The sequence below is a fragment of the Podarcis raffonei genome, chromosome 3 (genome assembly GCF_027172205.1).
Source record: "Podarcis raffonei isolate rPodRaf1 chromosome 3, rPodRaf1.pri, whole genome shotgun sequence".
NCBI lineage: Eukaryota > Metazoa > Chordata > Lepidosauria > Squamata > Lacertidae > Podarcis > Podarcis raffonei.
The window spans coordinates 116,943,997-116,967,177 of record NC_070604.1 but is presented as its reverse complement, the minus strand read 5'-3'; the positions used below and the strand labels follow the sequence as shown (position 1 = coordinate 116,967,177).

Genomic DNA, 23,181 nt, shown 5'->3' with positions numbered 1-23,181 from the left:
AATTCAAAAAAGTCCTTGCTGACTCTGATGACTGTTAAATCTAATTCTTCAAAAACTCTTGTTGTTTTGAGGTTTTGCTCAACTTGTGTCCAGATTTTCACTTTTTGAAATATGGCAACTCTGTGGTTTGGGGATGTATAGAGTTAGACATCAGAGGACATATAAAAAGCAAGAGATCCCATTTTTAAGGCATTTGTTTTATGTATTTATTCATTTACAACAGTTCATACCTTCCTTCACTAATTGGCTTTCTTTTAAAATAAATTTATAGGTAAGTGCCTACTGCTTAGGGACTGATTTGTTTCTACCCCTTGCAAGCCCTTGTTTGCAGCCCTAATTTTAAGTGGTGTACTTTATTTACATTGTGTAGATATGAGAACTACATGTATCTAAACGCACCTACAATTTTTTCCATAAATGAAATATATTTTTGAAGTATGACATGCTGAATAAGTATTTTCTTCCAGTTGCTATAGCTTGCTAGCTTTTTAGAGTAAAAGTCTGCCTTATCTGGATCGAGAGGGGTCACAGTCATAGAATTCTGCATCATTGACATCAAACTACTTGCCAGGTTCTCTGTTGTTGGCCAAATATATTTAACTGGTTGTGTCTCACTGATACTTAGTGATTCTTGTAGATATTCCAAAAACACCCGAAATTGATAAAGTCCACTTGAAAGCCCTCTCAGGCAGGTTTCCTTTTCAAATCCATCATTGGGAGAGCATTTGTCTTCTTTACCAATCTTTGGAAGGTGGATATTAAATTCAGGCTGAAAATCTGTGCGAGGCTTACAGGCACCTTCCGCAGCACACAGTTCTTGGTCCCATTCAGTAGCCTTTTGTTTGAGGGAAGCAACCAAGTTTATGATAGTAGACGTTTCTGCAGTGGCATCAACAACAGACAACATTACAAGGAGGAACACAAAAGTGGTGATGTGGAGACCGCAGCCAGGTAGGAGACACATGGTCTTTCAGAATCTGCTGTTCCTCTTCAAGGACACCTTACACAAACTACACAGAAGGAAACAGAGCTACTGTAATTAAACAAACCTAGACAGCATCTTAAAAAGCAGAGACATCACCTTGACAACAAAGGTCCGTATAGTTAAAGCTATGATTTTCCCAGTAGTGATGTATGGAAGTGGGAGCTGGACCATAAAGAAGGCTGAATGCCGAAGAATTGATGCTTTTGAATTATGGTGCTGGAGGAGACTCTTGAGAGCCCCATGGACTGCAAGAAGATCAAACCAATCCATTCTGAAGGAAATCAGCCCTGAGTGCTCACTGGAAGGACAGATCCTGAAGCTGAGACTCCAATACTTTGGCCACCTCATGAGAAGAGAAGACTCCCTGGAAAAGACCCTGATGTTGGGAAAGAGTGAGGGCACAAGGAGAAGGGAACGACAGAGGACGAGATGGTTGGATAGTGTTCTCGAAGCTACCAGCATGAGTTTGACTAAACTGCGGGAGACAGTGGAAGACAGGAGTGCCTGACATGCTCTGGTCCATGGGGTCACGAAGAGTCGGACACGACTAAACAATAACAACAAATTAAACAGCAGAATAAATGTCACAGTTTAATTAGAAGTTATGAAAAATAAAAAAGGTATTTGCTTAGCTCCACAAAGAAGTGACAGACAAGTGTCCAAAGGAAGCCATTCCATAAATGCCGGGAGGGGAAGCTCGGAGAAGCTCTGCACCCTAGTTAGCACCTACCTCACCTGAAATGGTGGAGGCTCTTGAAGAGTGGCCTGCAGAGAGGACTTACAGACAGGGCAGTTACTTGTTCAGATGAGGCATGAAGCCATGCAGGGTTTCAGTGGTAAGCCCAGAAAGAACCTGGATACCAGTACAATTATTTCATCTCTGGTGAAACTTGAGAGAGCATACTCACAATCCCAAAATGAAAAAGAAGGATGCTTCAGATGGTCAAGATACGTGTCTGCAGCTGTTTACCAAAATGGTACCTCGTAGCTTCTGTTGCATCTGCTCAGGTTTTCTTTTTATATACCTCATTGTTCATTTGATTGTACTGTTCCACCACCCACCCACCAATTTTCTTTTAACTGGACACAGCTATAATTACTTCAGGGCCAGGTGCTCAGCCTGGAAGTCATTTTGGACTCACAGTTGTCCATGGAGGCGCAGGTCAATTCTGTGTCGAGGGAAGCTGTCTATCAGCTCCATCTGGTACACAGGCTGAGACCCTACCTGACCGCAGACTGTCTCGCCAGAGTGGTGCATGCTCTAGTTATCTCCCGCTTGGACTACTGCAATGTGCTCTACTTGGGGCTACCTTTGAAGGTGACCTGGAAACTACAACTAATCCAGAATGTGGCAGCTAGACTGGTGACTGGAAGTGGCCGCCAGGACCATATAACACTGGTCCTGAAAGACCTACATTGGCTCCCAGGATGTTTCCAAGCACAATTCAAAGTGTTGGTGCTGACCTTTAAATCCCTAAATGGCCTCGGCCCAGTATACCTGAAGGAGTGTCTCCACCCCCATCGTCCAGCCCAGACACTGAGGTCCAGCGCCGAGAGCCTTCTAGCAGTTCCCTCACTGCAAGAAGCAAAGTCACAGGGAACCAGGCAGAGGGCCTTCTCAGTAGTGGTGCCTGCCCTGCAGAATGCCCTCCCATCAGATGTCAAGAAAATAAACTATCTGACTTTTAGAAAACATCTGAAGACGGCCCTGTTTAGAGATGTTTTTAATGTTTGGTGTTTTATCATGTTTTTAATATTCTGTTGGGAGCTACCCAAAGTGGCTGGGGAAACCCAGCCAAATGGATGGGGTAATAATAATAATAATAATAATAATAATAATAATATTCAGGGACATTTCTTCCTTGAGAAGTTAGACTGGCTCCCTCCTTGTCCTTCTCCTGACAAGCAAGGACCTTTTTATTCCAGAAGGCCTATAGGAAATGTTTTTAAGTAAAGAGCTGGGGCTATGATGTTTTTTCTTGTTTTGTGTATTTTTAATAGAAAATGATAGGTGATAGGTGTAGATGATAGATGATAGATAGATAGATGGTAGATAGATGATAGATAGATGATAGATAGATAGATGATAGATAGATAGATGATAGATAGATAGATAGATAGATGATAGATAGATGATAGATAGATATAGATAGATGATAGATAGATAAATAGTTTTGCGTTCAACTGGCTGCCGAGAGGCCCAGTGGTTTAGACCACAGCGCCACCCTCTCCTCCCCCTTTTTAATAAATAAAGATGTAATTGGCTCTTCTCCTGTGAGGCCAAAGTAACTGTGGGTGATGCAATGTCAAAGGCTGGGAGAGTGTAGAGTGTTGAGGTACCTTTAATTGCTGTTAAGTAAAATCTGTTGCACATGCTTCCCTTCCTTTGCACCTGCAGGTCACTGTGATCTGGCAGCCAGCCAAGGGTGTGGTCATTCTTGGGTATATTAATTAGAAGGCTGTGCATTGCCTTCTAGCTTTGCTCTGAAGAAGCTCTGAACTCTGTGCTGTATGTCTGCTGTGAGTTGTACTTGCTTTGCATTTGAAACCTGCACTTTCTACTGGGGCTCTAATGGAAGCCTGTACATAGTGTGTATAATGAAACTGCCTTAATGCTTAGGACCTGTCGGTAAAGGACTGGGAAGTTGGAGTCTGACTGAATTTCTGACTATGGAAGCTCCTTTAATTTGAGTAAATAAGGGATGGAAAATGAAGTGAGCAGAAGCAGGCAGATTTTCCGTGTTTAAAAAGATTTTTTAAAAAATTCTGATAGTAATACAGAAGGGGGGGAAAAGGAAGACATACAATGTGAAACCAACCAGCCTTATATCACTCTACTTCCCATGCAAAGCGCTGAGACTGGAGACAGTGGGGTTTTGATTACAGAATGTTATTCTCCATGTTAAACAAAACTGTCATTCCAAAGGTCCCCATATGTTGCTGAGGGTCTATGCTGCTGTTCATTGGCTATTGCATAAGTAAAAAAGTTGTACCAGGTCAAGTGAAAAGTTCTGAGCTTTTTGCCTGTTCTTTTCTCATGTACACATGCTGGTTGTTTGCCCATTAGAAGAAGAAGAAGAAGAGTTTGGATTTGATATCCCGCCTTTCACTCCCCTTCAGGAGTCTCAAAGCGGCTAACAATCTCCTTTCCCTTCCTCCCCCACAACAAACACTCTGTGAGGTGAGTGGGGCTGAGAGACTTCAAAGAAGTGTGACTGGCCCAAGGTCACCCAGCAGCTGCATGCGGAGGAGCGGAGACGCGAACCCGGTTCCCCAGATTACGTGACTACTGCTCTTAACCACTACACCACACTGGCATATCTGAAAGTTGTGGGAGCCAGATCTCAAATAGTGGCACATTTATATATTTATTTGGTGAAGGCAAGCTTTGCTGTTGTCATTAAGTGTGCCGTGAGGTCTCTGCGCAAGATACCATTGGCATCCTCTCTGTAATATGTCAACCATAAAAATTTAGGGTCCAGAGAAATATCTTGCTTCATAATAAAACAAGCCTCCTGAAAAAGCTTTTTGTTTTCCCCAGAAGAAGGCACCCAAGGAAAGAACCACCACATATGAATAAAAAAAGCTGGGATTATTCCAATTCCTCCAGCAAAGTGCTGAAGTTATTTAGCTTAAGTGGGTGTGTATACACCAACAGTGTGCAGTGTCTCCATAGCATTCTCCCAGCAGGGGCAGATTTTAGGTCTTTCAAATTTCAACAGCACCTCTGCAAGGCCAAAACTTGGCAACCACCATTCTCTCGCGTTCCATTCTGCTCAATTCACTAGGTCATAGTTGTGGCACCCCCTAGGTTTGGCACCCAGTGTGGCAGGACCGGTCACACCGCCCTAAATCTGCCTCTGCCCCCAGGTCTCTACTGAAGCAAATTTAAAAGAGACCTTAACCCAATTCTTATCCCGTTCGATATCTTTCAAAAGTTTTCCTAGGTCCTTTTCCCAGTGCAGTTTAGGACAAAGATAGAAGTTGGAACCTGTGTGACAGAGGTGAAAGGGTTATAGATCTGAAAAATAAGCCCTTTCTGTTATGTATTCAGTGGTCTGTGTTTGCCTGAGCTTGAGTCTGGACTAAGGATTCTGAGCTCCTGTGTTCTGATTAGATACATAATATCCAATCACAGAACATTTCAGGATTTGGACTTCTGCCATTGGCCCTCAAACTCTCAGTCATGATTCGCAGCTTGGAAGTTTAGACAGCCAATCACATTGGGAGTGGGATTGGCCCAGGCCTTCAGAAATGTATATAAGCAGTTGCTTTGTCCCTGTTGTCCAGTTCTGTTAGTTCAATAAAAGTTCTTGTTGTTATCACTGTGTCTTGCCTTGTGGGAAGCCACCTACACTTCACTTTCCCCAAAGGATATATTACATGTTCAAAATAGGTTAATGTATGAGTCACCTGTAATCAGATCATTGGCATATGAAATGCAAAATTATGCAGGAAGTTACCAAGTATTCATTTTATATCCCGGCCTGTTAAGGGCCATTGGTTATTTGAGTTTCTATAGTTCTACTTGTTTCCATTTCCCAAAGGTCACAATTCTATCTCAGTTATGGAAGGAGAGATGAAAAAATAAAAGTGCTTTGGGTGTCAGACACCAAAGGGATAAGTTTCATCGCTGTCCTTCCAAGGTTAAAGGTCAGAAGCCCAAAAGGCATTTGAAAAGTCTTCCAAAACATGCCTGCTAATTCTTTAAAATGGTAATGGCCATTATCACCCATGTCACCTTCTTTGGAACCCAAACCCTCCAATATTTCTCTGATGAAAATAGGGACATCCAATTCCATAATCATAATTTTACTATTTTTACCCCACACATCTTACTGGGTGCCCCAGCCACTCTGGGCAGCTTCCAGCAAGCCTAAAAACATAATAAAATATTAAACATTTTTTTAAAAAAAAAACCTTCCCTATACAGGATTGCCTTCAGACGGCTCGGGGGTCGGATAACTCCATACCCTCCAGTAAGAATAGGGACATCCTAATATACCTTCCAGCATTTATCCATTGAAAATAGGGACATCCAAATGAAAAATGGGACATTCCCAGAATCAAATCAGAAACTGGGACAGCTTCTCTAAAGCTTCCAGGGATGTCCCTGGAAAATAGGGATACTGGGACGGCCTGGAAACCTGTATCAGCAAGAGTATATCACGTAAATAGGCTATTCAAAGTAGTCTTTTTTGTGAATAAATGTGATTATCATTGCTTTGTTTCCAGGTGCCCCACACACACTTTTTTTCATTAAGGCTAAAGGTAAAGGACCCCTGACAGTTAAGTCCAGTCGCGAACGACTTTGGGGTTGCAGCGCTCATCTCGCTTTACTGGCCGAGGGAGCCAATGTTTGTCAGCAGACAGTTTTTCCGGGTCATGTGGCCAGCATGACTAAGCTGCTTCTGGCGAAATCAAAGCAGTGCATGGAAACACGGTCTACCTTCCCACCGGAGCAGTACCTATTTATCTACTTGCACTTTGATGTGCTTTCGAACTGCTAGATTGGCAGGAGCTGGGACTGAGCAACGGGAGCTCACCCCGTCATGGGGATTCGAACCACCAACCTTCCGATCGGCAAGCCCTAGGCTCAGTGGTTTAGACCACAGCACCACCTGCATCCTGGTATTTTTTATCATTAGGTAGACACAAATGGTGAGTACCCAGAGGCACTTTTCAGGTGAACAGTGATTCCAGAGACTTTCAAACATGGCTGTGAGATTCACGAGGCAGGATATGTATCACTTTTGATTTTAACCTGTGTCACTTACTAAGAGTCCCCATAATTTGTAAGGGAGAAGCCATGAGTGACCATTAAAGGTGGTATCATAGCACTTTATACAGATGGTGGGAATATATAAGCTGAAATAAGTCAGCAAATCCCTGCCTTAAAATTAGAAGCCACCTCCTGAGAGACTCCAGAAGGATACTGTGTCCAACATTATGGAAAGCCACTGAGAGAACAAGGAGGAAGAGCAAGGTCACTATGCCCATCTTTATCTCTCCCAGGATAAAGGTCATTTACTAAGGGGGCCAAGGCAGTTTCAGTGCCATGACAAGGCCTGAAGCCTGACTGGAAGGACGTCATGGCAGGACAATGGGGAAGAGGATCCCAGCAAGGGGTGCAGCTGGGACTGGGACCCACTGGGGCAAACCGGGGATGGGAAAGGAGAGGTTGGCATTGCGGAGAATAGACACAGGATGACAGAGGATGGTGAAGGGGTGGAAGGCATGTAACCGGAAGTCCTCCTCTGATGGTGTCCATGAATGAGCTGGTAGTCTGCTCCTGAGCTATTCAGGGCCTTACAAGCTGACAATTAGTAGGTTTCTTCTATAAATACAGTGCATTGTCCCATGGATTATCATCTGACAACTCTGAAAATTCCTGGTAGGAACTCCATGCAAAAGGGTAGTGCTGAGCATCAATGTGATCTTGGGCAGAGTGAGCAAGAGTTACAGCTAAAATGGGGGGGGGGGAATCTGAATTTGAAAAACAAGCTACACTTGCTATTATTGATTAGAGAGAGAGAAAGAGAGGAATGGGGGATTACTTGATTTTTTGCTGTACGCAGGGATGTAGAGTGGCAGCTGATGGATAATAATATTGGTAAATACTGGGGGGGGTGTTATCTAGAGATTAATTGAGAATATGAGCAGAAACACGGGTTCATCTTGGACATACCTTATAAGGAGAGTGGAAAGCCAGTTTTGGGAAATTGTATTAATTAATCTAATTTGGCAAGATTTGTAATAATTAGGAAAATCAATAAAAATAATTGGCCAAAAATAAATAAATGGCAGGGCCACTCCTGTCGAAAGGCAAGACTGTCAAAGGTTGAAATTTATGTCTGAGTGGTGCAGCAAGACTTAGTAATAATAATAATAATAGTAATAATAAAAAACATTGGCTCCTACAAAGCAGATTGCAGAAATTCAATAAGAAACATAGTTTCCAATGGATTGTGAAGTACTAAACGCTTGCAATCATTATTACAAGACATCTGCCGTGATGACAGCTTGGAGACCCAAGAGAAATCATCTAAACATTCATATCAACGTTCATATCAAACAGTGTAGAAAGGTGAGGATAGGGATAAGGCAAACAGATGGCTAAATGTTTCTTGTATGTATTCCACAGCGACATATTTGATGGTTTTGTGGACCCTTTGAAGACACAGTTGTTGATTTCCTTGCTTCTGTAGCTCTCAAGGTTGTTTGCTGGAACACGATCAGAGTTACTATTAGTAATGCTTTGGTTTTTATTTCGGACGCCTGAAAGAGTAAACAGGGAAATTTGTGACTATAGAAAACACTGAGGAAAACCTTATAAACCTACTGCTCTCAAATAACTGGTAACTTTGACCTGGCTCTGAAAAAGCTGCCACCTAATCAAACATGGCTCATTAGCCATGTATCATCAGACCATACCAATTTACTGTATATTGTCACGATTATACATAGAAAAACTAAGCACATGTGGGGGGGAGGGGTCCCTTCATTCAGACAGCAGATCTCCTTGATTCAGTTACCTGGGCTAACATCAGGCTTCACACCTTAAATATGAAGTAGAGCTTGTCTTGCCTAAACTTCTGAAGCCTCAGGTGTCTCTCCTATTGACCATAATGGAATAATTAATAAATACTCATTGGTGGGTTTGCGGTTGTTGTTTTTTAAAGTTGTTTGGATGAATTTGATGAAATGTGCCCAAATGCAGTAGCCCCTTTTTGCGAGGGGCTAGTCCACCAAATTTCAGACAAATGGGTGGGAAAGGAGATTTGTGGCAAACTCAAGCCTTTGCATGGATGTGAAATGTGCAAAACAACAACAAACCTCTGGTTACGTGAAACATATTCAATAAACACACAAGAGGTAACTGGCTGTACATTTGAAAAATAATATATACTATTCATTGTATTGAATTGTAGATTTCAACAGAAGTAGCTCATAACGTTCAACTACTATGCTATAAGATCCACTGTCCTGTGATATCATATATGAGTTTGTACTACTGATGAAGCCCAGGACGGCGAAACAAGGCTAATATTCCAGAAATCCTTGTCTTAGACTCTGTGAAAGGATTCTGTGGAACTACAACAACCTTTCGTGTGGATTGCTGGACTCTATGAACAGACAGGTGGAACAGACACTTTCACATATATGGACTTTATGCATAAACTGATTAGAGAATGAACTGATCCACCGGGACTTCTACTTTTTTCGTTGACCTTTATGAGCTGTTGAAATCTACAATTCAATACAATGAATAAAAGGTAAAGGTAAAGGGACCCCTGACCATTAGTGGCCGACTCTGGGGTTGCGGCGCTCATCTCGCTTTATTGGCCAAGGGACCCGGCATACAGCTTCCGGGACATGTGGCCAGCATGACTAAGCCACTTCTGGCGAACCAGAGCAGCGCACGGAAACGCCGTTTACCTTCCCGCCGGAGCAGTACCTATTTATCTACTTGCACTTTGATGTGCTTTCAAACTGCTAGGTTGGCAGGAGCTGGGACCGAACAATGGGAGCTCACCCCATTGCGGGGATTCGAACCACCGACCTTCTGATCAGGAAGTCCTAGGCTCTGTGGTTTAACCCACAGCTCCACCCGCGTCCAATCCAATGAATAGCATACATTATTTTTTCAAACGTACATCCGGTTACGTCTTGTGTGTTTATTGGATGTGAAATGTAACACTGTGATTAAGTAAAAATTGCATCCTTTCCTCTGTGAAATTTTACCTCTGGCCTCACACACAGCTGGGGGGAAAGAGCTTTAATATAGCCCTTGGTAAAGGGCTTGGTGGTCTCCATACATCTGCTCCCATATTTTAGCTCACTCTCACTGGTCTGGCACTTGAGCTCTGATGGTCCTCTTTGGCATTCAATCCCAGCAACGGTCTGATTTACACAAGAGGCAGTGACGACCTGCAGGTTGAATGGCTTTAAATGAGGCTTAGACAAATGAATGGAGGATAAAGGTATAAATGGCTACTAGCCACAGTGGCTATGTTCTGCTTCCACTTCATAGGCAGTATGCCTCTGAATGCCAGCTGCTGGGAATGGCAAATGTTCAGAGTGCTGTTGCACTGATGTTCTGCGCCATAGGTATCTGCCTGGCCACTGTGGGAACAGGATGCTGGGCCAGGAGAGCCATTGGCCTCATCCTGCAGGTTCTTCTTATGACTCGCTGCTCATGCAAATAAAGAGATAACCCAACCATTGAGACCAGGTCAACAGCATTTCAAGGATATTGGTTTAAGAGATTGCAGCTGAACCTATTTCCTCAGCCAACCATTTACAGTGTATCTCCTACAACCCACTCCTGCTATGCAATTTACCCTTTGCTAAAGATACCCCACTAAGGATATGCAGTCATCTGGACGATTTTTTTCTTCTTTCCTTTTTGCATTTTATCTGTCAAGCTTTGCAACTCACTTTCTGCAGCAGAAAAACCTTTTAGCGCACTTGTGAATGGAAGAACTATCTGGAGGACATTTATTTTTAGTGCATGTACCTCCCCGCCATTTGCAGTACTCGTCTGGGTCTCTGCAGAGGAAGAAAAAAACATTAAGTGAAAAGGTGGTAGTATTTATTTATTTATTTGTTTGTTTGATAAATTATTGATAGTTCTTCCGCTCAGAGGAACCCAGGGCTACAGACACAACACAAGAAAAATGATTGAATATATCCAAAACCTATTTAAAACATATATATCAGGTACGACCAACTTCCAAGAGACTGCAATCTACTCCCATTATTAAAAAAAAACTGGCTGTGATCTACCCATTGGATTGACCAGAGTTGCTGTGCTTTTTTGGGGGAAAGCTTCATCAAAGTTGTTGAGCTTTTTAGGGGGGGAGGATGAGCCAAGGTTGTTGAGCTTTTGGGGGGAGGGGGGGAGGATGCTGCAATCAACCAGGATTGGCCAGGTACATCCCAATATGCAGGTACAGGCCAGATATACAGTCATACCTCGGGTTACAGCCGCTTCAGGTTGTGTTTTTTCGGGTTGCGGACCGCCGAAACCCAAAAGTACCGGAACGGGTTATTTCCGGGTTTCGGCAGTCGCCCATGCGCAGAAGCGCTAAATCACGCTTTGCGCATGTGCGTCAAATTGCAAGCCGCGCGTGCGCAGACACGGGTTGCAAACGCTACGGGTTGCGAACATGCATCCCACACTGATCACATTCACAACCCGAGCATCCACTGTATATGATCTCACAGCTAGTCACAGAATCATAGAATTGTTGAGTTAGAAGTTACTTCAAGGGTCATCTAGTCCAACCCCCTGCAATGAAGGGAGATGGCCATCCAACCTCTGCTTCAAAAGACCTCCAATGGAGGAGAGTCCGCCACCTTCTGAGGGAGTCCATTCCACTGTTGAACAGCTCTTATCATCATAAGGTTCTTCCAGATGTTGAGTTGGAATCTCCTTTCTTGTAAGTTTAATCCATTGGATCAGGTCCTACCCTCTGGAGCAGGAAAAAGCAAGCTTGCATGTAAAAGCCCCTAAGATATTTGAAGATGGCTATCTACTCTCATTCTCCTCTTCTCCAGCCTAAACATACTGAACTCTCTCAATAAGCTTTGGTCTCCAGACTCCAGAGTTAACCAGGGCTATTGACCATCTGGCTCTGATGTGCCTTCTTTGATTCCTTGGAGCCCAGATAGCACTGTGGTTTCCCCCGGAGCTGAGGGCAATGAAACAAACACTGAGATGGCTAGAGTGGCAGTGGTAAAAAACTCATTCTGAATCTGACTGGACATGAGTTAATGCTCAATGTTGAGCCTACCAAGTGGTGGTAGCAATAGCGAAGAGGACCTTCTTCACCGCCTCTATTCCATCTGCAGAAAACAGCAGCAGGAGACTCTTTCAGGTGGTTCACAATTTAACAGAACCACCAGTGCTATCAGGGCCTGGTAAGGGCCCCAGGATCTCTTGCCACGATTTTGCAAAGTCTTTTTTGCAGATAAAGTCACTCAGATTCAGAAAGAATCCACCATGGGAGCAGGGGCAGGGCGGGAGAGTGCAAGAGCCCTGTCTAGTCAAGGTGCGTGGAATCAATTCCAATCTGTTAACCTCCGAGGAGATGGACAGGCTGCTTGGATGAATGAAACTGACCACCTGTCTCCTTGATCCTTGCCCATCCTGGCTCATAAAAGTGAACCAAGAAGGGCTGGGCGATGGGCTCTGCACGGTGGTGAATGCTTCTCTCTGTGAGGGAGCCTTCCCAGATCCGGCCAATTTCGCCAGCTATCACCCAGTCTCAAATCTTCCATTCTTGGGCCAGGTGATTGAGCAGGTGGTCGCTGAACAACTCCAGGCATGCCTGGAGGATGCGGACAATTTGGATCCCTTCCAGTCGGGATTCAGGCATCAACATGGAACTGAAACTGCCTTGGTCACCCTGATCAATGATCTCCAGCGGGATAGGGACAAAGGTGAAATCTGTTTCCTAGTTCTGCTGGATCTCTCAGCAGCCTTTGATACCATCAACCATGACATCCTTCTGGACCATTTAGAGGAGCTGGGAGCACTGTTATACAATAGTTCCACTTCTTCCTCCTGGGCCGTGTCCAGAAAGTGGTGTGGGGAGGATGAGTGTTCAGACCCCTGGGCTCTCACTTGTGGGGTGCCTCAGGGTTCCGTCCTCTCCCCCATGCTTTTTAACATCTATATGCAGCCGCTGGGAGAGATCAGCAGGGGGTTTTGGCTAGTTGTATGTTGGCTGGTAATATGCTGAGGAAACCCAGATCTACCTCTCTTTTAAATAAGAACCAGTGAAGGTGGTGAAAGTCCTGGGTGAGTGTCTGGAGGCAGTTGGAGGATTGATGGCGGCTAACAGATTGAGGTTGAATCCTGGCAAGACCGAAGTATTGTTTGGGGGGGACAGGGGGTGGGCAGGTGTAGAGGACTCCCTGGTCCTGAATGGGGCAACTGTACCCCTGACTCACAGCTGTCCATGGAGATGCAGGTCAATTCTGTCTCCAGGGCACCTGTCTATCAGCTCTATCTGGTACGCAGGCTGAGACCCTACCTGACCACAGACTGTCTCGCTAGAGTGGTGCATGCTCTAGTTATCTCCTGCTTGGACTACTGCAATGCGCTCCATATGGGGCTACCTTTGAAGGTGACCCAGAAACTACAGCTAATCCAGAATCCGGCAGCTAGACTGGTGACTGGGAGTGGCTGCTGAGACCATATAACACCGGTCCTGAAAGACCTACATTGGCTCCCAGTACTTTTCCAAGCACAATTCAAAGTGCTGGTGCTGACCTTTAAATCCCTAAATGGCCTCGGCCCAGTATACCTGAAGGTATACTCCACCCCCATCATTCAGCCCGGACACTGAGGTCCAGCTCCGAGGGCCTTCTGGCGGCTCCCTCGCTGTGAGAAGCCAATTACAGGGAACCAGGCAGAGGGCCTTCTCAGTAGTGGAACACCCTCCCATCAGATGTCAAGGAAATAAACAACTATCTGACTTTTAGAAGACATCTGAAGGCAGCCCTGTTTAGGGAATGTTTTTAATGTTTGATGCTCTATTGTTCTTTTAATTCTGATGGGAATTGCCCAGAGTGGCTGGGGAAGCCCAGCCGAGGGTGGGGTATAAATAAATTATTATTATTATTATTATTATTATTATTACTACTACTACTACTACTACTACTACTACTACCACCACTACCACTACTACTTATGAATCCGCTTTATAGCAAAACTCAGGTCTAGGGGGATGAAGGAGTACAAAAGCAGAAAGGGAAGGTCACATCTCAGAAACATTGCCACTCTATTAGCCTGAAGGACGATTGGCCCTTCAATCAGAAGATATGACATTCCATGGGGGAATCAGTGCAACCATTCTCCCCTCTCCATTGCAGTGAGAGACTAATGGAGAAGGCTGTATGCAAAGTTAAGACCTTTCACTTTGAGTGGGCCTCACCAGTCGCGTAGCGTGGGGGGTGCAGGGGTGGCCAGCCGCACCGGGCGCAACATCTGAGGGGGGGCGCGCTAATCTAGTGGAAGAGACTCGAGTGCTAAAATCCATGGGTTAGGGGGCGCAAATTACTTGCCTTGCCCCGGGTGCTGACAACCCACGCTACGCCACTGGGCCTCACTATTGTGCGTAGCACTGTGGCTCAACATGTTCCCTACCGAAGAAACCTCTGTGCCCCTGTTTTGATAACCTTTATGTGCTTAGTCCCTCAACCTGCCTGGTACCACCCTCTGCACCCAGCTTAGCTTCTATCTTGCCTTGCCTTGCCTCACCTCAGCACAAGGCATGACAATGATATAGCAGGAGCCCATCTTGCTAGAGTAATTGGGTTCCCTCTTCTGAAAGTTTAAAGCAGCCTTTCCTGACCCAGTTTGCTCCAGATGTTTTGAACTACAATTCCCACCATCTCTGGCTATCGGCCATGCTGTCTGGGGCTCATAGAACTTCTAGTCCAAAGCATCTGAAACGCATCAGGCTGGGGAGCACTGGGCTCAGGAATTTGTTGAGTTGCTAGGTCTTAGAAATTTCTCCATCCCAACACACTTGGATCTTCCTGATCAAAGCTCCCTACTCCCTTTTCATTCCCTTTAAAATCACCACAGAACCAGCACCTTTGTAATATCCTGAACTTCTGTAAATCCACATGTTTCTTAAGTGATTTCTGAATTCAGGAAAGCCAGCCCAAGCATGTCACCATGCTGCAGGGATACATTATTCACACTCCTTTCCTTCATTGACATGTATTCTCCTACGATCCTGCCAGCACACGTTAATACACACGTTTAATTTTAATTGGACTGTGTCGACCACAGCAAACTATGACAAGTTCTTAAAGAAATGGGAGTGCCTGATCACCTCATCTGCCTCCTGAGAAATCTCTATGTGGGACAAGAAGCTACATTTAGAACTGGATATGGAACAACTGATTGCTTCAAAATTGGGAAAGGAGTATGACAAGGCTGTATATTGTCCCCCTGCTTATTTAACTTATATGCAGAATTCATCATGCGAAAGGCTGGGCTGGATGAATCCCAAGCTGGAATTAAGATTGCCGGAAGAAATATCAACAACTTCAGATATGCAGATGACACAACCTTGATGGCAGCAAGTGAGGAGGGATTAATGAGGGTGAAAGAGGAGAGCGCAAAATATGGTCTGAAACTCAACATTAAAAAAACCCCCAAAGATCATGGCCACTGGGCCCATCACCTCCTGGCAAATAGAAGGGGAAGAAATGGAGGCAGGGAGAGATTTTACTTTCTTGGGTTCCATGATCACTGCAGATGGTGACAGCAGTCACGAAATTAAAAGACGCCTGCTTCTTGGGAGAAAAGCAATGACAAACCTAGACAGCATCTTAAAAAGCAGAGGCATCACCTGGCCGACAAAGGTCCATATAGTTAAAGCTATGGTTTTCCTTGTAGTGATGTATGGAAGTGAGAGCTGGAACATAAAGAAGGCTGATCGCTGAAGAATTGATGCTTTTGAATTCTGGTGCTGGAGGAGACTCTTGAGAGTCCCATGGACTGCAAGAAGATCAAACCACTCCATTCTGAAGGAAATCAGCCCTGAGTGCTCATTGGAAGGACAGATCCTGAAGCTGAGGCTCCAACACTTTGGCCACCTCATGAGAAGAGAAAACTCCCTGGAAAAGACCCTGATGTTGGGAAAGATTGAGGGCACAAGGAGAAAGGGAAGACAGAGGACGAGATGGTGGGACAATGTTCTCGAAGCTACCAGCATGAGTTTGACCAAACTGCGGGAGGCAGTGGAAGACAGGAGTGCCTGGCGTGCTCTGGTCCAAGGGGTCACGAAGAGTCAGACATGACTAAATGACTAAACAACAACAAATTTTTGATTTCACCTCCATAATACTCTCCACTCTGCCACGTAACCTGCAATATTATGGATTTACCTTTTACAGCATATGCCTCTGCTTCCATTCTGACAGTGTCCATAGAAAACAAACTGTACTTCACAGGTATTTCTTCCGAAGCATCGGCCACCCTTTTTTAAACAGTCTTGGTGATTGATGTGTGTAGGCTTTACATAACTGTACACGAAACCTGTTCAAGAAACATAATATACCAGAATCAAATAACTGGACACTTTCTCATTCAATTCCTCTTGAATCTCCTACAATGGCTACTTTTTTAAAAAAAATTTACCTTTTTTAAACAAATGCTGAGTTTCCCAAACAGGTTGGACATTTGAGGAAATCTGAGAGGAGCAAATAATACCTCAAAAAAGCTGATGCATTTTCTAAGACTTGTTTCTGAACTGGAGGTCTGCATTAAAATATAAACATGAGGCTTATAGTTCAGCTACTCCTTGTTTTTAATTAGGGCGGATTGAAAGTTGCCTATTAAAATGCTCCCTGCTTGCCAGGGTTGGGGGAGGTGAGGGAACTGAGCACCTTTCTTCTTTTCTTTTGTAGAGCCAGTGGTGAAGCTGCATGCTCCGCTACTGGGGGCGGAGAGCAGGCGGGGGAATGGCATGCACCCTGGGGGGCATGGAGTGTGTTCTGGGGGTGTGGTGCGCCGCCTGCGGGTGTGTGGCGCCCAACGTGCGTATGTGTGCATGGCGCGTGTCCAGAGGGGCCACAGCGATGGCACCCTACCTGAATAGTGGTGCCGGGGGTGGTCCGCTCCCTCTGCAGCCCTATTCCTCTGACAGTGTTTAGAGCAATGTCAGGTTCCCATCCCTTTATAAGAGAACATGGTGGGGCTTACTGTTGAAGACACCTGCATAGGATTTTATTCACTGCAGATGGTGACAGCAGTCACGAAATTAAAAGACGCCTGCTTCTTGGGAGAAAAGCAATGACAAACCTAGACAGCATATTAAAAAGCAGAGACATCACCTTGCCACCAAAGGTCCGTATAGTTAAAGCCATGGTTTTCCCAGTAGTGATGTATGGAAGTGAGAGCTGGACCATAAAGAAGGCTAATCGCTGAAGAATTGATGCTTTTGAATTCTGGTGCTGGAGGAGACTCTTGAGAGTCCCATGGACTGAAAGAAGATCAAACATATCCATTCTGAAGGAAATCAGCCCTGAGAGCTCACTGGAAGGACAGATCCTGAAGCTGAGGTTCCAATACTTTGGCCACCTCATGAGAAGAGAAGACTCCCTGGAAAAGATCCTGATGCTGGGAAAGATGGAGGGCACAAGGAGAAGGGGACGACAGAGGATGAGATGGTTGGATAGTGTTCTTGAAGCTACCAGCATAAGTCTGGCCAAACTGCGGGAGGCAGTGGAAGACAGGAGTGCCTGGCGTGCTCTGGTTCATGGGGTCACGAAGAGTCGGACACGACTAAACAACTAAACAACAACAGGATTTTATGTTAAATTTGAATTAACTAGGCATTATTTTGTTAATTTTTTTGAGAATCAATAAAAATTAATTGGGGGGGGGAGGATTTCAATTGTGGGCCACCTACATACCTATTCCCCCCCACAGAGCTACCATTACCAGAGTTTCTTGGAAAGAGGAACTGACTGTTAAGCCGCTCTGGGAGTGCCACTCCCATCCTTGAGCGCAAGTGGATTTGCCACAGCTCAATTCCCCTGGGAAGATGACTCAAAATGGTTTAGCCCTGCAGAGGAGTTGGGGAAGGGTCAGGTGAGCTGACAGGCCAATCAGGATGGGGAAGAAGCCAGGCTTTATAAGATGGCTTCCCCCCGAACACTTTACTCTTCTCTTTGTGATCCCTTCCCTTCCTTTGTGGCATGGACTTTGCTACTTGCATGTTTGGGGGATGAGTAGGATTTTTTTGGGGGGGGAGCCCTAAGGAGCCCCTCCTCTTTTTCACCTACTCCCTACTGCTGGGAGTCCCATTTTTGAAGTGGTGTTTTTAATTTGCTTGTTTGGCTTTCAGTATTGGCAGGAAAGTCAAGTGGGGTGTATATTAGGGCAGTTCATAAAAAACGTTTTGAAAATGCCTGCTCCAAAGGTCTTATCTTACTAAACTAGGGATTATGTAGCTATATCTGAAATTTTATGCATATCAGTTAATATCTTGACCCTGCTCCACTGAATTGAAATTTCAACCTTCACAACATAGGCAAACGGCCAAGTAGACAGCTATTTTCATGGAGGAGGGTCAAGATATTAACTGATATGCATGAAATTTCAGATATAGCTATATAATCCCTAGTGTGGTAAGAGAAGACCTTTGGAGCAGACATTTTCCAAAAAAAGTTTTTTATTTTTTAAAAAAAGATATTTATTAAAATTTTCAATTTTTATACAAACAAAAAACAAACAAAAAAATTTAAAAACACATATAGTTCACAATACTTAATTTTCAATGACATATTTCCCTGACCTCCTCATACCTCCCCTTCTTGTAGTCCAATTCAAATTATTTGTTCAGCAAATCCTTATCTCAAAGCATTACAGCTTATAAAAACACCTTATTTTCTATCCAACATCTTAAGTTATTATAACCTTAAATTTTTACTTATAAAAACCATTTTTTCATATTCCTTTATACCATTACAGCTAAAAACCACTTAATTTCAATCCAACATCATTCAACGTTCCTTAATTTTACAATATTTCTGTAAATAGTCCTTAAATTTTTTCCAATCTTCTTCTGCCGACTCTTCTCCCTGGTCACGGATTCTGCCAGTCATTTCTGCCAATCCCATACAGTCAATCAACTTCATCTGCCATTCTTCCAAAGTGGGTAAATCTTGCGTCTTCCAGTACTTTGCAATAAGTATTCTTGCTGCTGTTGTAGCATACATAAAGAAAGTTCTATCCTTTTTTGACACCAACTGGCCGACCATACCCAAAAGAAAGGCCTCTGGTTTCTTCAAGAAGGTATATTTAAATACCTTTTTCAATTCGTTATAAATCATTTCCCAGAAAGCCTTGATCTTAGGGCACGTCCACCAAAGGTGAAAAAATGTACCTTCATTTTCTTTACATTTCCAACATTTATTATCGGGCAAATGGTAAATTTTTGCAAGCTTGACTGGGGTCATGTACCACCTGTATATCATTTTCATAATATTTTCCCTTAAGGCATTACATGCCATAAATTTCATCCCAGTGGTCCACAACTGTTCCCAGTCAGCAAACATAATGTTATGTCCAACATCTTGTGCCCATTTAATCATAACTGATTTGACAGTCTCATCCAGAGTGTTCCATTTCAGCAGCAAGTTATACATTTTTGACAAAATCTTAGTTTTGGGTTCTAACAGTTCTGTTTCCAATTTAGATTTTTCCACCTGGAAGCCAACTTTCTTATCCAAATTGTAAGCCTCCATTATCTGATAATAATGAAGCCAGTCTTGCACTTTGTTTTTCAATTTCTCAAAACTCTGCAGTTTCAGTCTATCTCCTTCTTGTTCCAAAATTTCCCAATACTTCGGCCATCTGGCCTCCATATTGAGCTTTTTCTGAGCTTTCGCTTTCATTGGTGACAACCACCTTGGGGTTTTATTTTCCAATAAATCTTTATATCTAATCCAAACATTAAACAATGCTTTCCTAACAATATGGTTTTTAAATGCTTTATGTGCTTTAACCTTGTCATACCACAAATATGCATGCCACCCAAAAACATTGTTGAAACCTTCTAAATCCAAAATGTCTGTGTTCTCAAGAAGCAACCAGTCTTTCAACCAGCAGAACGCTGCTGATTCATAGTAAAGTTTAAAGTCTGGCAGGGCAAATACACCCCTTTCCTTTGCATCAGTTAATATCTTAAATTTTTTTCGGGGCTTCTTGCCCTGCCAGACAAATTTAGAAATGTCTTTCTGCCACTTCTTGAAACAGTCCATCTTGTCCACAATTTGCAATGTTTGAAACAAAAACAACATTCTAGGCAATACATTCATCTTTATAGCTGCAATTCGACCCAACAAGGAAAGCTTCAAATTTGACCAAATTTCTAAATCTTTTTTCACTTCCATCCAACATTTTTCATAGTTGTCTTTAAACAAATTCCCATTTTTAGCTGTCATGTTAATCCCCAGGTATTTCACTTTCTTAACCACAGTTAAACCTGTTTCACTCTGAAACTTCTCTCTTTCAGTCAATGTTAAGTTTTTCTCTAAAACCTTAGTTTTTGACTCGTTCAATTTGAATCCTGCCACCTGGCCAAATTCTTGAATTAGTTCTAAAACTCTTTTAGTACTAGATTCTGGCTCTTGTAACGTCAAAACTAGGTCATCTGCAAATGCTCTCAGTTTATACTGTTTAGCTCAAAAGACTTCCGGTCAGCGCCAGCGACGAATGGCGGATTCCCTCTGAGCTCCGGAGGGAATCGGCTCCACGGGCCAGGATCTTGCCGCTCTGGCGAAGCGGGGACCCGAAGAAATCGCAGGCAGTGAAGCCTGAGAACTTGGAGGCTCGGCAGGCTCCATTTGCGCCCCCCCCCACTGCGAAGGAGCCTTTTTAAAGGCTGCGGAGCGGGACGGGGGTGAGCGGCGCGGAGCTGAGAGCCATCTACCGCTTCCGTGGAGTGAAGCCGCATGGCCATCGTCGGAGAGCCCCCAAAAAAGTTTTTTATGAACCTCTCTAGTATATATAAAGGTAAAGGTACCCCTCACCATTAGGGCTTGCCGATCAGAAGGTCGGCGGTTCAAATCCCCACAATGGGGTGAGCTCCAATTGCTCAGTCCCAGCTCCTGCCCACCTAGCAGTTTGAAAGCACTTCAAAGTGCAAGTAAATAGGTACCGCTCCGGCCGGAAGGTAAATGGTGTTTCCGTGTGCCACTCTGGTTTTTCCAGAAGCGGCTTAGTCATGCTGGCCACATGACCTGGAAAAACTGTCAGCGGCTCCCTCAGCCAGTTATGCGAGATGAGCGTGCAACCCCAGAGTCGTCTGCGACTGGACCTAATGGTACCACTGTATTATTAAGGCAACAGGTGGAGCATGAAGGTAAAATGAACAGCTAAGGTGCAGAACTTTACATTGAGGTAGATAGTCTCAAAATCCTAAGGCCAGCACCGGACAACAAAACTAGTAAGAACAAGTTTTAGGAGGAGCCCAACACTGTGTGCTGGAAAGAAGAATAGCTCCATATAAGATGCAAGGAGGCCTCTACACACAGCAAAAAAAAGCATGGGTTGAATAACTGTTTCTAAGGTCTTTGCTTGGAGGAAGAGACAGTGAGCTGCTAGGATGATGGAAAGTAGCAGAAGTGTTTGGCTATATGATGGAATGGTCCAGAGTGTGTCTCATAATGGATATCCTCTCATCTCATAGACTCTCTTGGAATCCGTCTTTGAATGCATTACTGAATTAACAGTCTAACTGGGAATTAGTTTAAGCCTCCATACTAAACTTCCCAAGGGAGTTTTCTCCCACATCATTCTGCTGACATCTTTAAACAGATCTTACTTGACTCTCTCAGGGTTCCCAAGCAGAGAAGAACAAAAAGAAAGCCGTGAGCTTTTTCCATGGCAAAAGTTGTCCGATATCTTGAAGTCACTGAAAGAGAGAAAGGGTACCAAGAGTTGTATTCAACACATAGCTTTTCTGCTTGCCCAGCCGAATAATCTCCCTTGTTCTAGCTCCATGTGCTGTTCTGGAGGTTCTCCCAACCCTCCCAAGAAGGGGTGAGGAGTGGTGGGGAAGACCCATAGCTCTAGCGGGAATCCTTCTGCTAGCGTGTTGAGTTAATTGAACATGGCTCCAAGACATGTAAATTGCAAACTAGTACAGATCCAAACAATTCACACCTGTCATGCCAAATACTTGAGAGCAAGTTCCGTTGAACTCCATGGAAATTGCATGTTTGTATGCATGCATATGATGTTTGGGTGTGTCTGTGTTTAGTATATTAAAGTTAGATCTGAAGAGGCACAACCTTTCCATCAAAACAATGGAAATTTCTTTTTAGAAGTTTGCCAATGTAAGCAGCCCAGTGTTGACTTAGAGCAATTCTCTCATTATCTACACTGGATAAAATTTCCAATGTGTGGAAATACACAAATAAATCGGAAGAGGATTGCAATCTCAAACAATTTTCTAAACTCTATTATATATATTTTTGTTCATTCATTCATAAACTTTATTGCGCTAGCCAAAGGCCATGGCATTGTTCACAGGGGGAACAAAAGGAAAAACAGCAATAGCAGTTGCTCATTGTTTCTTGGAAACGCACATTAATTTGTTTTGATCCATATTTTTAAATGAACTGTCCAAATTAATATACTCCAGCCTAATATCTATCACATTGACATTTATTTCAATATGTACATTTATTTAACTGCTTATTTTACATAGAGAGAAAGCTTAGCTTGTTTTAACTCTAGTTTCAATAATTTTAACTACTTAGAGGGGGTTTTATGATTAAGTGATGTACAAACTATGTTGGTTACATACATACATACATACATACATACATGATCTGTATTTTGCTCAATAAATGAAGCAAAATGCATATTTTATGATAACATCTGTTTAGAAATGTGTGCATTGAGATAAATCTACACATACTTTTGTCATAAAATATTGAGGGTTGTATTCAGCTAAATCCTACTCAAAGTAGACTCGTTTATGTTAACAAACCTAAGTTAGTCATGCCCATTGACTACAATGGGTCTACTCCTGAGTAGGACTAGCATTGAATACCACCCACACAACTGTGCCTGTTACAATGCATTTACGTACAGGTCCTCATACAGATCATTTGTATTCTGATCTGTAATTCTTTACAATACAAGTTCCGAATATACCATCAAAAGTCCAAGCTGCTGACAAAGCCTGAAGAGACTTGATTTAACTTACCTCCTTACAAAGAAGCAGTGAAAGCTCACCTTCGAATCTGGAATAACTTCTTATGTTGGCTTTTTTTTTTATTCATTTGGTTATGCTCCTTTGAACACAGATATGATTTTACCAATTTGCAATATTTCCTGGAACATTTGGTTCTGCCTCTGACTTCTGGAGAGCCTTAATATAGCTCTGTAAATTAATGATTGATTCATCCTATGAAAGGCTGGGATCAATGGGTCAATATTCGCAGGGAAACCAAAATGCTTGTTTACAGAGCTATCGTACTACTAACCTTACGGTATGCATGTGAAACATGGACCACTTATAAAAGCCATCTCCGACTCCTCGAAATATTCCATCAACGGTGTCTCCGAAAATTTCTACACATCACTTGGGAAGACAGGCGAACTAATACCAGGGTACTAGAAGTAGCAAAGATCACCAGTGTTGAAG

The 23,181-nt window shown here is 43.5% G+C and overlaps 1 protein-coding gene across 1 annotated transcript; it reads right to left on the bottom strand.

The window, feature by feature from the left end:
* Positions 1-8,030: 8,030 nt before the first annotated feature.
* On the bottom strand, positions 8,031-22,534 carry LOC128411596 (uncharacterized). The gene is made up of 6 exons (XM_053384033.1): positions 22,522-22,534; positions 21,349-21,438; positions 15,902-16,052; positions 10,427-10,537; positions 9,805-9,863; positions 8,031-8,263 (listed from the first exon to the last, which is right to left on the bottom strand). Exons 1-6 carry the CDS (start codon positions 22,532-22,534, stop codon positions 8,031-8,033), a joined length of 657 nt encoding a protein of 218 aa, XP_053240008.1.
* Between the last annotated feature and the right edge of the window lie 647 nt (positions 22,535-23,181).

What these genes read in the sequence shown, in the direction of transcription:
- LOC128411596 (XM_053384033.1), bottom strand. An exon ending in GGGAACCCTGAGAGAGTCAA is followed by an intron (nt 16,053 to 21,348) that starts GTAAGATCTGTT and finishes TTTCTTGAACAG; the next exon opens with GTTTCGTGTACAGTTATGTA. An exon ending in GCTAAAATATGGGAGCAGAT is followed by an intron (nt 8,264 to 9,804) that starts GTATGGAGACCA and finishes TTACTCTTTCAG; the next exon opens with GCGTCCGAAATAAAAACCAA.